The sequence below is a fragment of the Corvus kubaryi genome, unplaced genomic scaffold, assembly GCF_017639235.1.
Source record: "Corvus kubaryi isolate FWS band 111438036 unplaced genomic scaffold, C.kubaryi_AGA036_p1.0 37387, whole genome shotgun sequence".
NCBI lineage: Eukaryota > Metazoa > Chordata > Aves > Passeriformes > Corvidae > Corvus > Corvus kubaryi.
This window is the reverse complement of record NW_024581129.1, coordinates 1,680,446-1,694,200: the sequence shown is the minus strand read 5'-3', so window position 1 is coordinate 1,694,200 and position 13,755 is coordinate 1,680,446. Positions and strand designations below refer to the sequence as shown.

General features: G+C 40.2%; 1 protein-coding gene across 2 annotated transcripts in view; it reads left to right on the top strand.

The window, feature by feature from the left end:
• The window catches only part of DNAH3 (dynein axonemal heavy chain 3), a 57,053-nt gene extending 44,066 nt beyond the window's left edge, over positions 1-12,987 (top strand). For both annotated transcript variants that reach the window (XM_042037219.1, XM_042037220.1), the window contains exons 52-62: positions 839-1,037; positions 1,945-4,086; positions 5,070-5,295; positions 5,664-5,908; positions 7,232-7,348; positions 8,129-8,283; positions 9,052-9,219; positions 10,019-10,161; positions 10,724-10,928; positions 12,178-12,315; positions 12,499-12,987. In XM_042037219.1, coding sequence (XP_041893153.1) covers positions 839-1,037; positions 1,945-4,086; positions 5,070-5,295; positions 5,664-5,908; positions 7,232-7,348; positions 8,129-8,283; positions 9,052-9,219; positions 10,019-10,161; positions 10,724-10,928; positions 12,178-12,315; positions 12,499-12,852 — 4,092 coding nt within the window. In that variant the 3' untranslated portion in view covers positions 12,853-12,987. The remainder of the gene's footprint in view (positions 1-838; positions 1,038-1,944; positions 4,087-5,069; positions 5,296-5,663; positions 5,909-7,231; positions 7,349-8,128; positions 8,284-9,051; positions 9,220-10,018; positions 10,162-10,723; positions 10,929-12,177; positions 12,316-12,498) is intronic.
• Positions 12,988-13,755: the final 768 nt, after the last annotated feature.

Here is a 13,755-nt window from a genome sequence, read left to right as displayed (position 1 = left end):
TGATGATGTGATGATGTGTTAATGGGGTGAGCCAAGCTCTTAGAGTAACAAAATTGCAGGAGATGATGAATGACACGTTCCTAATACAAACACGGTAAATTTGGGCTGTTTGGAGTATGACTGCACCTCACAGTCCTGCATAGCTTCCCTTTCTAGTTCACGTTCCAAAAGCTGTATAGCTCTTATTTCTTTACTAATATATTCTCATTTTCAACAGATTGAATAACGAGTTTATACTGTTTCCATGCCCAAAGACAGTTAATTTAGAGTTAGCTGAGGTAATTTGGCATATGCTGCATGCAGTCCTATTAGGCATAACTTTAGAGGTAATGCCACAGCCAGACATCTGTAACACAGAATTTCCTGTGGGAAGCCTCAAGATTCCTCAATATTTTTTTGTAACTAGCTGGAAATGTCAGTGATATATAATATGGATAATTACTGAGATCAGAGTATCTGATAAAGAATTTAAGCTACACAGTATCCATTTTTCACCTGATCAGCACTGTAAGATTTAACTAAGAACAGCTGTCTCTAACCTTTATTTTAATTCTCATTGCCAAACCAGAGAGACCTTGATCTTGAAAGCTTGTGTGACATTTTTAATTATCAGTTCAGTTTATGGAAGTTACTAATTTCTCTACAAACCTTCTCTCTTTAAACTGTGCTGTCAAATGGTGAAAGTAGTTTTCTCTCCAAGAAACGTTGTGAAGAGTCTATTTAATGGATGCTTAACAAGACAGAAGGTTCTCCGAGGCTGTGCTGTAGTGGGGGGTGATCAGGCTGCAGACCTGGTATTGTATGAAGGTTCACAGCTTTCTGCCCAATGTCTTAACAGGACGAATGTGAAGCAGACCTTGCAGAGGCTCTGCCAGCTCTGGCTGCTGCAGAGGCAGCTCTCAACACCCTGAATCCTTCAGACATCACTCTTGTGAAATCCATGCAGAATCCCCCTGGTCCTGTCAAGCTCGTCATGGAGAGTATCTGTGTCATGAGGGCAGTTAAGCCAGAGAGGAAACCCGACCCCAATGGCAGCGGTAATGACACAGCTTTTGTTATCCCTGCCCCAGGAATGTGTGGCTGCTGCTGAGGTGTGCTGGTGAGGTGCTTCTGGCATGAACGCAGCCTCGTGCATTGGAGGTGCATTTTGCTGGCAGTGGCAAGTACACTGAGTAGTGAAGAGCTGCTTTTGCCATGCTGGCATACTGCCCTTGCCTGACACTGTTGTACAAGCTTTGTAAATATGATCCCAGTCGCCTGCACAAAGTCATCTCTTCAACTTGCTTTGACCCAACCTTGAGATTTGCATTGCCTTGAGGAGCTCTGGGTGCTGGAGGTGTGCTGTGCACCATCTGCCTGTGTTTCCCCCTGTAACCCCTGCTTCCAAACTATCAGTTATGCTGGGAGAGGGAATTCTAATTATACCTGTCATAGGTAATTATTCTAATAAGCCTTTTCTGTGTGGTTTAATGTTGTTATTGTGGGGTTGCACAGGATTTGCGAGGTGGGAAAGAGACCTTTTTCTTTCACTTTTCATCCACCTTATGCCTATACAGCTCAACCCTTCATAATTAAAAATGAGGATGATATAAATGCCTTTTATCCCAAATGGTCTTATCTAGATTAAGAAGGAATACTTCCACAGTTACTGATTTATCTAATAGACAATGCTGAGAAAGACTGTATAGTAATTGGTCTCCCTTAATGTGCTTGGTTGATTTAGAATTAATATGCAGTTAATAAATATGACATTGGTTAGTGATGCTGAAGGTCCTGTCTGACTTCCTTTAGGTAATGATTTTCCCGAACTATTTAATAGTCTTTGCATAGTAAAATTCCATTGCAATATCATTGATGTTAATTCTTCATACTATGTTTCAAAGTACTTTTTTCACTTCGAACATGCATGTATTACACCTGATTTTAGTCTTATTTGCAATATAGGTAAAATGATTGAAGACTTCTGGGGGCCAGCTAAAAAACTTCTTTCAGATATTAAGTTCCTTGACAGATTAAAGTCATATGATAAAGATAAAATTCCTCCTGCTATAATGAAGAAGATTAGAGAGAAGTTTATGAATCATCCTGATTTTCAGCCAGAGGTCGTAAAAAATGTCTCATCTGCCTGTGAAGGCCTTTGCAAGTGGGTGCGAGCCATGGAGGTGTATGACCGTGTTCAGAAAGTGGTTGCCCCAAAGCGTGAGCGTTTGCAAGAGGCTGAAGGAATACTGGACATTCAAATGCAGAAGCTACAAGTGAAACAAGCAGAACTTAAGGAGGTTGTTGATCGCCTTCAAGCTTTGCAAGATGAGTTTGACAAAATGAATAACCGGAAGAAAGACTTAGAAAATAATATTGAACGTTGTTCACAAAAGCTCGTGAGAGCTGAGCAGCTGATTAGTGGTCTTGGTGGAGAGAAGGAGAGGTGGACAGAAGCTGCACGGTTATTAGGAATTCAGTACATAGACCTAGTAGGGGATGTGTTGTTGTCATCAGGAACTGTGGCTTATTTGGGAGCCTTTACTGTTGATTATCGCCTGAAATGCCAAAAGCAGTGGCAGGATCTGTGCATTGAAAAGAACATACCATGCTCCAGCGATTTTAGCTTAAGTAATACATTAGGGGATCCAGTCAAAATCCGTGCATGGCAGATTGCTGGATTGCCAGTTGATTCTTTTTCCATTGACAATGGTGTAATTGTTTCTAACTCAAGAAGATGGGCTTTAATGATAGATCCTCAAAGGCAAGCTAACAAGTGGATAAAAAATATGGAGAAAACTAACAAGCTGTCAGTTATCAAATTATCTGACACACATTATGTGAGGACATTAGAAACTGCTCTTCAGCTTGGAACACCAGTCTTGCTAGAAAATATTGGTGAAGAATTAGATGCTTTCTTAGAACCCATTTTATTAAAGCAAACATTCAGACAACAAGGAGTAGAATACATGAAATTAGGGGAAAATATAATTGAATATTCAAAAGACTTCAGGTTTTACATGACAACCCACTTAAGAAATCCTCACTATTATCCTGAAGTGGCTGTGAAAGTTTGTCTACTCAATTTCATGATTACACCTTTGGGTCTTCAGGACCAGCTCCTCGGAATTGTAGCTGCAAAGGAAAAGCCTGAGCTAGAAGAAAAGAAAAACCAACTCATTATAGAAAGTGCAGCCAATAAGAAACAACTAAAAGAAATAGAAGATAAAATCCTGGAGGTCCTTTCCCACTCAGAAGGAAACATCTTAGAGGATGAAACAGCAATTAATATTTTGTCTTCTTCCAAAAAGTTATCAGCAGAAATCTCTGAAAAGCAAAAAATTGCCTCTATAACTGAGAAGGAAATAGATTCTACTCGAATGGGGTATAAGCCAGTTGCTGTTCATTCAGCTGTTGTCTTCTTCTGCATCTCTGATCTGGCAAACATTGAACCTATGTACCAGTATTCATTGATTTGGTTCATTAACTTGTATGTTCAATCTATTGCTAAAAGCAGAAAGAGTGGACGTCTACAGGAGAGAATTAAAAATATAACTGACCATTTCACAGTAAGCATCTATAATAATGTCTGTCGTTCGCTGTTTGAAAAGGACAAGCTGTTATTCTCCTTCCTTCTGACAGTAGGCATTATGAAGGGAAAAGGCCAGATAGATGATGCAGTTTGGCGTTTCCTACTGACAGGAGGTGTTGCTCTTGATAATCCTCACCCCAATCCAGCTCCAGACTGGCTGTCCAACAAATCATGGGCTGAGCTCGTACGTGCATCTTGCCTGACAAACCTCCAGGGGCTAATGGAACACGTAAGAGAGAATTCTTCCAAGTGGAAGCCAATCTATGACTCTGTCAGACCCCATGAAGAAGCCTTCCCGGATGCCTGGAGCGCGCTGACGGGGTTAGACCGCATGGTTCTTCTCAGGTGTTTGCGACCTGACAAAATTATCCCAGCAGTGCAGATCTTCATTGTGGAAAACATGGGAAGAACATTTATTGAACCACCTACATTTGATCTTGGAAGAAGTTACAGTGATTCAAATTGTTGTGCCCCTTTGATTTTTATATTATCACCGGGTGCTGATCCCATGGCAGGTGAGATTGGTATTAAAAACCCATTTTTTAATCTGGTTAAATGTCACTGAGTCTGACTAAATGAATAGTCAGACTACAGTTAATAGTGTAGGCCCCCTCATTTGATCTTTAAAGTGTCTCTAAGGTACAATACAGCAATGAGGGAATATCAAACATTGGCATCTGCCCATATATAAACAATGACAGTAAAATTGTTAGAGGGTGGAATGAAAGTAGTGGTGATGAAATGTCTTGGTCTCTGAACAGCAATTTGGGGATCTAACAGACTGTAGCATCCAGACCAATTTATAATTTATACTTGCATTACAGTTCTTTCCGTGGGTGTTGGAGGTTTGCCCCAGTCTTTATTGCAACCCCTCCTCCAGAAAGTTTCCTCCCTCTCAGTTACTAATTAAATGGTGTGTATTGGCCACACTTAAAACCACATTTGTTAAATGTCCTTTAACGTGTAACCACTCAGATTATTTTTAAATCTGGTTTTCTGCCAAAAGAACTGTGATATGGAGCCATACCGTAAGGATGTATTTCCAGAAAGTACTGATTTTGATAGCAAAGCTGGAGGTCTATTTTTAGCCAGATCTTAAGATCTGGCTAAATTTGCAGCTCAATCCCCATAAACAATTGTACCTGTGCAACAGAGAGAGCCGAGGGCTGTTGTGCAGACTGCAGCTGAACACCCAGGGGCCAAAGAGAGGACAGCCATTTAACCTGGCTGGTTTTGGGGTTGGGCTTTTTTTATTAATACTTTGTACCCCTAAATTTTAGTATGTGCCTCAGCGACACAGTGACTGATACAGCATATGATGCTACTTCTGGGTTGTTGAGGTGCTTTTATTTGTTATTTTTTTTAATTTTTAATTTTAATATTTGTTAACATTTGTTGACTTTTCTCCCTTTAATGACATTGCAAAAATGATGACTAGAACATATTCTACTTCCTAATAGTTTGTCTTTGTTTGCATGTATAAAACTTGCCATCCTAGGTTTGCTAAAATTTGCTGATGATGTTAGCATGGGAAGCTCAAACATTCAAACGGTTTCGCTTGGCCAGGGCCAGGGCCCAATAGCAGAAAAAACAATTTACAAGGCTATTACTGAGGGAACCTGGGTAGTGTTACAAAACTGCCATCTTGCAACCAGCTGGATGCCTGCCTTGGAAAAAATCTGTGAGGAAGTTATAGTGCCTGAGAATACCAATGATAAATTCAGGTAGGAGTTTTAGTATTTTGCACTTTTTTATGTGAGTATTTCCTGTTTGCTGAAGACACTACTAACAAGAAATTAAACTACTTTTGTAAGAATGCCTAAGTATGACATTCATATCATTTATGTGCAGTGATAAAATAAAGATCCATCATTAAGAGTTCATCTTTTCTACCTGTCCAATATAATCTGCTCTGTCTGCATTTTAGAACAAATTTAGATGTTATCTTTATAGTTAAACAAGGAGTAAAACTTAGTCTTCTATAGATCAAGATGCAGGATTATAATACTGATTTTATTATTATTGTTATTACTACTACTACTGTTACTATCATGTGATTTTTTAATAATGTGCTTTGCAAACTTCTTTTTAGGTTGTGGTTAACTAGTTATCCATCAGAAAAGTTTCCTGTTAGTATCCTCCAGAATGGCATCAAAATGACAAATGAGCCTCCAAAAGGTGTTAGAGTGAACCTCCTTCGCTCCTACCTGAACGATCCCATCTCTGACCCCGTGTTCTTTCAAAGCTGCCAAAAGCCAAAAATGTGGCAAAAACTGCTTTTTGGCCTTTGCTTTTTTCATGCTGTTGTGCAGGAAAGGAGAAACTTTGGCCCACTGGGTAAGTTTTAGATTATTTTGCACTTTGTTTCAAAAAAAAGATTTGTGGTTTTGAAATGCATTGCTGGAGTCTCTCTGTAAAAAGGCAGTACTATTAACAGTATTGCAAGAGTGCAATCTGCATTGCACAGAGCATCATAAAGTTTAAAAGCTGTTATTTGCAGGGATTCTTATTTAGCCAAAGCTGCTTCTGAAACTTCTAAAAGTATTACCCCAGGGAAGACTAGAAAGTACTATTTTTCCAAATAAATATATTATACAGAACTTACATGAAATGATAGCTTACTAAATTATTAACTTATTACTGTAGTTCTTTCTAACAATGAAATTCAGATCTGTTTTAAATTTTTGTAATTAAAAATATGCCTTCTTCTAATCTGCTTTTGTTATTTATGTGCATACTTTGTTTTATCAAACCTAGTGCATGTATTTACTTGGTGTGAAGCAAATCTGTGTAGCTGCAGTGTGGTGTTTATAACAGCAATGAAAAGATATGTCATTCATAAGATTTGTGCTTCAGCTTTTTCTGTAATCTTCAAATACATAGAAAACTAGATAGAATTTCTAACATATAGAAATGTATGGACTTAGAGATTCCATTTTTATAACTGTTTAAAGTTTATGCTCTGCACGGGTGTACATGAAGTCCTCAGTCTTCCATTCCAGCTGAGTTCGCCTTCCTCATAACTGGTTGCTGTTAGGAAATGTTGTATTTTGACTGAAAACCACTGTCATTATTTTAGTAGGCAGCTGTTTAAATAAGCACTAAACTTCCAGTATGAAGACACTAATTTATTGCTTTAGAGTAAAAACTGAATTTTCTAGAGGCCATTTTCTATAGCAACATCTACTGCTGATGTGACCAGCTATCCTGGTGAAGAAGGATAGTTGCATCACTAGCTCTATTTTTGGTTTGCATTAGGGATATAGGTTTTCTGAAGGATTCTTTTATTGAGAATATGTTCCTGTTTGTTTGCTTGCTTGTTTTATTGTACTGTTATTTTGAATGTCATCTGCAAACAGTATTAATAGATGGGCAGATGAAAAATTGAAATCAGTAAGTGAAGTAAAACTCCTGTTCTCATTGTGTCCAGATAGCAACAGATTAGCTTAAAATATCAAGCAGGTAAAATATAATTTTCAGGAAATTTTGATGCCAAAATGCCTATGCTTAATAAACAGCCTGGTGTATTCCAGGCTCCTTCTAGACTGTCTGGCAGTTGTATCTTCAGCTCTGTCGGAGCAGTGTAGTACCAATCATTTCCTGAGCCCAGCTGTCAGTGCAGTGCACCATTTCCCTCTGTATCTCTTCTGAATTGAACAGGTTGGAATATTCCATACGAATTCAACGAGTCTGACCTCAGAATCAGCATGCAACAGATCCAGATGTTTCTGAATGAATATGAAGAGATCCCATTTGAAGCTCTGACATACCTAACAGGTACAGGCATTACATCCTCTCACATGTGTTTGTTGACTTTGCTAGGCACTTTCAGCTGACACGCTGATAAACTGGTGACTTCTCAACAAACGGAGTGGATTCCACACAGGTTTGTTTTACTGGCCTGCCACATACAATGTGGTTGTCACTGGATGGATATTGGAGTTGGACTGTGACTGGAATTGGATCCCAAACCCTCAGCTGTCGTTGTTTTGACTTGCATATGGCTACAATTACTAATGGTCCAGCAAACCTCCTGGTCTTTGCTTCATACACATCAAATAAAACCATCCATGGCCTCTGTTCCACCTTCGCTGGTCAACGTGAGCCTGACACAGGAAGCTTTGGTGCTTCACCAGAGGGTGTGATCATACTCAGGGGTTTAGAGCAGGAGGTGTTGACATGTGTAAATAACTCAGTTGCTGTGGCTATTCTGTTCTCTTTCTCCACGGAGATAAGCTGCCTTTTGGCACCTCCTTGTCAGCCTTGTCATTCTTGATTTCTGTTAATATTATGATTAGCTTTATGAAAAAGAATTTTGGGACATGAGTAGCAGTTTCTCAGACCAACTCATAGTGTTCCTTAAACCTCTCATCATCAAGACACATAAATTTGGCCCATAGATGTCCAAGTGTCTAATTTCGATTGAATCAATTCAAGTATAAGACCTAAAAACTTTGGAAGATCTGGAGCTTTGGAGCTTCAGCTTACTAGAGTTTCACATTATTGCAAGATAATTTTAATTTGATCATTAAACTGGTTTTCTTTGTCCTTTTCCAGGGGAGTGTAACTACGGAGGTAGAGTGACAGATGATAAAGACAGGCGTCTCCTCCTGTCCCTGCTTTCTATAGTCTATAACAAGGATATAGAGCAGGAGAAGTACATGCTGTCAGCTGGAGGTGACTACTACATCCCACCACATGGCCCATATGAGGTGAGAAGACAACAAGTGTAAATTCTCTCTGAGTTACTGGGGAGGAGCTTACCTACACTGTGCTTGGATAATGCTGAATACACCAAATAGAAAATAAACCCCATAAGATCATAAAGCCCTGGAATGTATCTTATGTATGAAATAGGAGTCTGGTACTTCATATCTACCATACCCCAATGGGGATGTAGAGATCATCCAACACTCTGGCATTTGTTGATGCAAAGAGCCTGTGTGTAGGTTTCCAATACAGTTCTAGAAAGCCAATAGGAGTCAGGCTTCAGAAATTTACAGGGTGCTTGTGCACTTTCTTGCCACCAGTCTGACCTTGAAAGCAGCAGTCAGGAGGAAGAGGTGGAATGGCAGGTGTATACTCAGTTTCCATCCTCTTTTTCCCTTCTAACAGCTTCATAGAGATAATGAATGTGCTCAAATCCCACCTATTTGTGTAGCCCACAAGTTGTAGGGATGACACATCCAGCATCCTACCCCCTTCTGTGACTCCTACCAGCATTCCTTGGATATTTCTAATGTACTTTCCTTTCTCTTGCCACTTACATGAGGGTGGTAATAACAACTCCCCCATGAGTTTTTGAATCACTCAGAACTTTTATATTTATCTCTGTGGAGAGTCAGTCAATTCCTGGATGTGTTTAACAGGAAACGACCATCTTTAATTTTAAATGGGAAGGTTCTGTCCCAGTTGGGTTTACTGATGGTTTATGAATATCACATTGCATGATGTCTGGTATCTGAATGTTTGTTTTACAGTCTTATGTTGAATACATACGAAGTTTGCCTATTACAACACATCCTGAAGTGTTTGGACTTCATGAAAATGCAGATATCACCAAGGATAACCAGGAGACCAACCAGCTGTTCCATGCAGTGCTCCTGACTTTGCCTAGAGAAGCAGGGGGAGCTGGCAAGTCCCCTCAGGTAACTGGGGAAGAAAGATCAACTTGCACTCTGGAAAGGTGCCCTTTCCTGTCATGTCCTAGGCCTCAGAGTAACCCAACACCTCTCATCTCATGACTGTAGCATTGGGAGCAGATGTGAATGTCCTTAGAGAGAAGCAGATGGATTTGGCATAGCACCTTTAGGGATGGAAGATACCTCCATGACTTTGCATTCAAACAGATTAATACCATGTGTCCTGGCAGCTGAGGTTACTCAGGCCAAATCCATGCCTCTTTGAGATACAGATAAATAACCTTTCAAGCCTCTCAGATTTGACATCCTGCATTTTATATACAAGTGGATTCTTGAACAGTGGAATTGATGGAGCCTCATTTCCTGCAGGGTTGTCCAGTGATCATATTTTCTGATGTCTAATATACTGCAAGTAGAGCTTCTCTTGGGGCTGTGGTATTCATGGGGTCTTCCCATTATTTTGCTCATGCTGCATGCTTTGTCTTTTCCTTCACTGTGGCAGTAATAGGATTATGCTTGTCTGCTCTCCTGCCTATTTCCTTAGAATTTGCCTAAAACCTTGTTGCAAATTAAAAATTATTATTTAACAAATTTAAAATTATTGAGAAGGAAGGAGTAAGCAAGCACATGCAGACAGGATGATGCCCAAAGCAAGTAAGAGCACTATATCTTTAGGAAAATGGACTAAAATACCTATGTGGTTGTACAGAAAAAATATAAAATCTATAGTGTTTTGTGGAATTTATTCAATAAAAATAGGGGGGGAAAGGAATATTTGTTATTCACTGCAAACTTATGCCTTCAGGAAGTTGTTGAAGATTTGGCACAGGACATCCTGTCCAAACTACCAAGTAGCTTTGATATGGAAGGAGTGATGAAGGCGTACCCAGTACTTTATGAAGAGTCCATGAATACAGTTCTTAGGCAAGAACTAATTCGATTTAACAGGTATGGCTCAGTGTTTTGTGTAGCACTTCTTAAACTGAAATATGCTTGTGTCCATTGCTGCTAGTTGCTCACAAGCCTTAACCAAGCCTTTTACAAGACATTTTTCTTAACATGTTAGATTCTGCTTTGGATGAATCTTTTAAAAATACTTGAAAGCTGCAGGTGAGTACCTGAATATAGCAATGGTATTCTTGGAGTATGAACTTGAATCAGGTTTGAGTTTGTTGTGTTGAGGGAGAGCAGCCTGCTTTAGCCTTTGTAAGTGATACCCAGGCCCCAAAATTCACAGCACACTGTGACAATGAGTGCTACAAGCTTTAAAGCTCTCATCACTTGATTTCCCTTGTCTAGAGTGAAAGTTTTCATTGTCTTTTCTCTGTGTCTGTTTTTAATCTGTTTGCTTTTCTAAAGTTAAGTAAGAGTTTTGATAACCACAAATTTGATGAGGAATTTCTGACAGGACATTTACCACCTTTATCAACCCTTCATTCAAGTTGGACTGAGGGGTATTTAGCCAGGTAGTAAGAAGTAAATAATGACAATTCCTTTCTTTTCTCTGAAGGCTTACTGAAGTTGTTCGGAGCAGCCTCATTAATATAGGCAAAGCCATTAAAGGCCAAGTGTTGATGTCTTCTGAGCTTGAAGATGTTTTCAACAGCATGCTAATGGGAAAAGTGCCATCAATGTGGGCTTCCAAATCCTATCCATCACTGAAACCTCTCGGAAGTTACGTGTCCGATCTCCTCTGTCGTTTGGAGTTCTTCCAGGTCTGCTAAACTGAGACTGAGGGGTGTGGGTAGTTGCAGTTGAAAGCTGGATGAGGAGAGTGTGTGTCAGTGCTGTCCTTGCTCAGCAGTCCCTGGGTAGCTCCAGACTGTGAGCTGCTCACACACACTCACGGCCAAATACCCTCTGCATTAGCAGCACTGCAGTTCGCTGGGCAATTGCTCAGCAGGGTGAGCTGGGAGTATGATCCCTTGGTGCTAATCCAGTGCTGCTTTTGGTAGTTTCCATCTTTCTATTTCTATAAGATTCATTTTAGTTCGAATTAGTGTCTTAATGGCTTCCTTGCTGAAAGGACACCGAGCTGGGTGTAAGAACGCTTTAGAACCAGTGTGTAACAGGAGCTATGAAATTTTATATATGTGTAAATATCTTTCAAGTTTCATAGAATGTCACACCACTTCCACACACTTTTTTGAACAGACTATTTTAATTTTTAACTCACCATTCCATTATTTTCTCTGCACTCTTAGCACTCTTAAAACTACTTAAAATTTTGGGTATACCTTAAATAGTGAGGTACTGAGATGTAGTGAAACCCCATACAAGTCAGGAGAGGAGAAAGCTAGGAAGAAGTGTCTGAGAGATTTGTATAAATGGCACTTTCCTGTTCGCTGGATCAGAGCATTGTAGGGGCTTCTTCTGACTCCAAATAACTTCCAGTAGTGTGAGGACATTCTGCCCTTGTTTTGCTTTTTCCTACTGCATTGTGTGGACAAGGCCCAAGATCTCCCTGTCTGGCATCTTTGTACAGGAATGATTTCCTCTGCTAGCATCTGGTATGTAGGCTGTAGTGAGTGCCCTCACAGTGATCAGTGAAGAGACATTGATCAGGAAAGTAAAAGAATTTGGCCTTTTTGCATGTTAGGAGATTGGTGGAGATTATTTTGATAAAAGTGTCCAAATTCAATCACTTTTCTGTTTTGGGGGGCCACTATCTAGACTTAACAAAACACATGCTACTTTCTGAAATTTTTCTCAGTAGCACTGAGTTCTGGTTGTTTCAGAATGAGTGATTATTTTGGTTGTTATCCTAAAGAACTGACTTCTGTGATTTGTTGTCTCAGAAAAACAGAGAATTGATGGACGGAAGCAGAGGGTTCCATCAAGGCTTAGATCTCGTTGTGCTGTTTGAGGGTATCTGAAAAGACATCCCTTTTCTGGTGAATTGGCACAGTGAAGCCACAAGTGTGTTGGGGTTTTTTTACATTTGTTTTCTCTCTCCCTATTCAGGATTGGGTTGACAATGGGCCACCTACAGTCTTTTGGCTCTCAGGATTCTTCTTCACTCAGTCTTTCTTGACCGGTGTTTTACAAAACTTTGCCAGAAAATACACCATCCCAATCGACCACATTGGATTTGAATTTGAGGTAAGAAAAATGCAGAAGAATATTGCTTTTCTTGAACAGCTTGAAACGTATCCTGGGGCCAGCAAGAAATAGAGTTTTCAGATGAAAAGGTATTTTATTTAAAGGAGCAATTTCAGACTGTCACTTATAGGATTTAGTATACTCAGATAAAAATAAAATCAAGCAATGGTTTAATCATTCTAGGTGATGAAACAGGAGCACACAATGGAGAAAATGCCAGAAGATGGGGCTTACGTGAGAGGCCTTTTTTTGGAAGGTGCACGATGGGATAGAGAATCCTGGGTAATTGGAGAATCACTGCCAAAAATCCTTTATGATCCTTTGCCCATAATTTGGCTGAAACCTGGAGAAAGTTCCAAGTTTCTTCATCTGAACATCTATTCATGCCCTGTATACAAGACAAGTGAAAGAAGAGGTGTCTTATCCACCACTGGGCACTCAACCAACTATGTTCTGTCGATTGAACTCCCTTCAGACAAGCCCCAGAAGCACTGGATAAATCGAGGTGTGGCAGCCCTGTGCCAGCTGGACGACTGAGGGGGTGCAGTATTGATTCTGTAAAGATCTGCTTTACTCCTCAATGGCTGCATGGTTGTTTGTGGTTTTTTTGTTGTTTTTTTTGGTTTTTTTTTTTTAATGAAATTGGGCTTAAAGAGTTTTGATGCTGATCTTAATGGGAATCCACTTCCCATCTGTTGCAAAAAGATTGTGGATTTGCCTACCACTTCTGTGTCCCTGGAGTATGTAGGACAAGGAGGGAGGAGATGAGAATATTCTGTTGTCAACGTATGAACCCAATCCTTCAATCCTCAGGTAGAATGAACTACCAAAGCTGTATTATAAACCTGTAATCATTCCTGGATGATGTCTCTCAGAGTTTCCACAGAAGACTTCTGGACAGCACATGCATTGGGAGCCTGCCATTTCTCAGAACAGTATGCTTGTGCCATAATTTTGTAACTTTTTTGTTTCCAGTGTTATTCACCTACCTATTCAAGGTACCCGATACATGGAGCTGTTTTCTTTCTCCCAGTCTCACTTTACTTCCTGCCAGCAGCCCAGCCCCACACAGCCACTCACTCACCCCCTCCACTACCTCATGGGGTGAGATAAAGAGAGTTTAATAGGGAAAGCAAAAGCCATGCACACAAACAAAACAAAACAATTAATTCCCTGCTTCCCATGGGCGGGCAGGTGTTCAGCCATTCCCAGGAGACCAGGGGCACATCACATGTAATGGTGACTTGGGAAGACAAACGCCATCACTCCAGATGTCCCCCTTTTCCTTCTTTCCTCCACTTTACATACTGATCATGATGTCACATGGTCTGCAATGTCCCTTTGCTCTTTTGGGGTCCTGGCGGTGTCTCCTCCCAACCTCCCAGACATCCCCAACTTCCTTCCCAGCCTGGCAGTATGAAAAGCAGGAAAGGCCTTGGC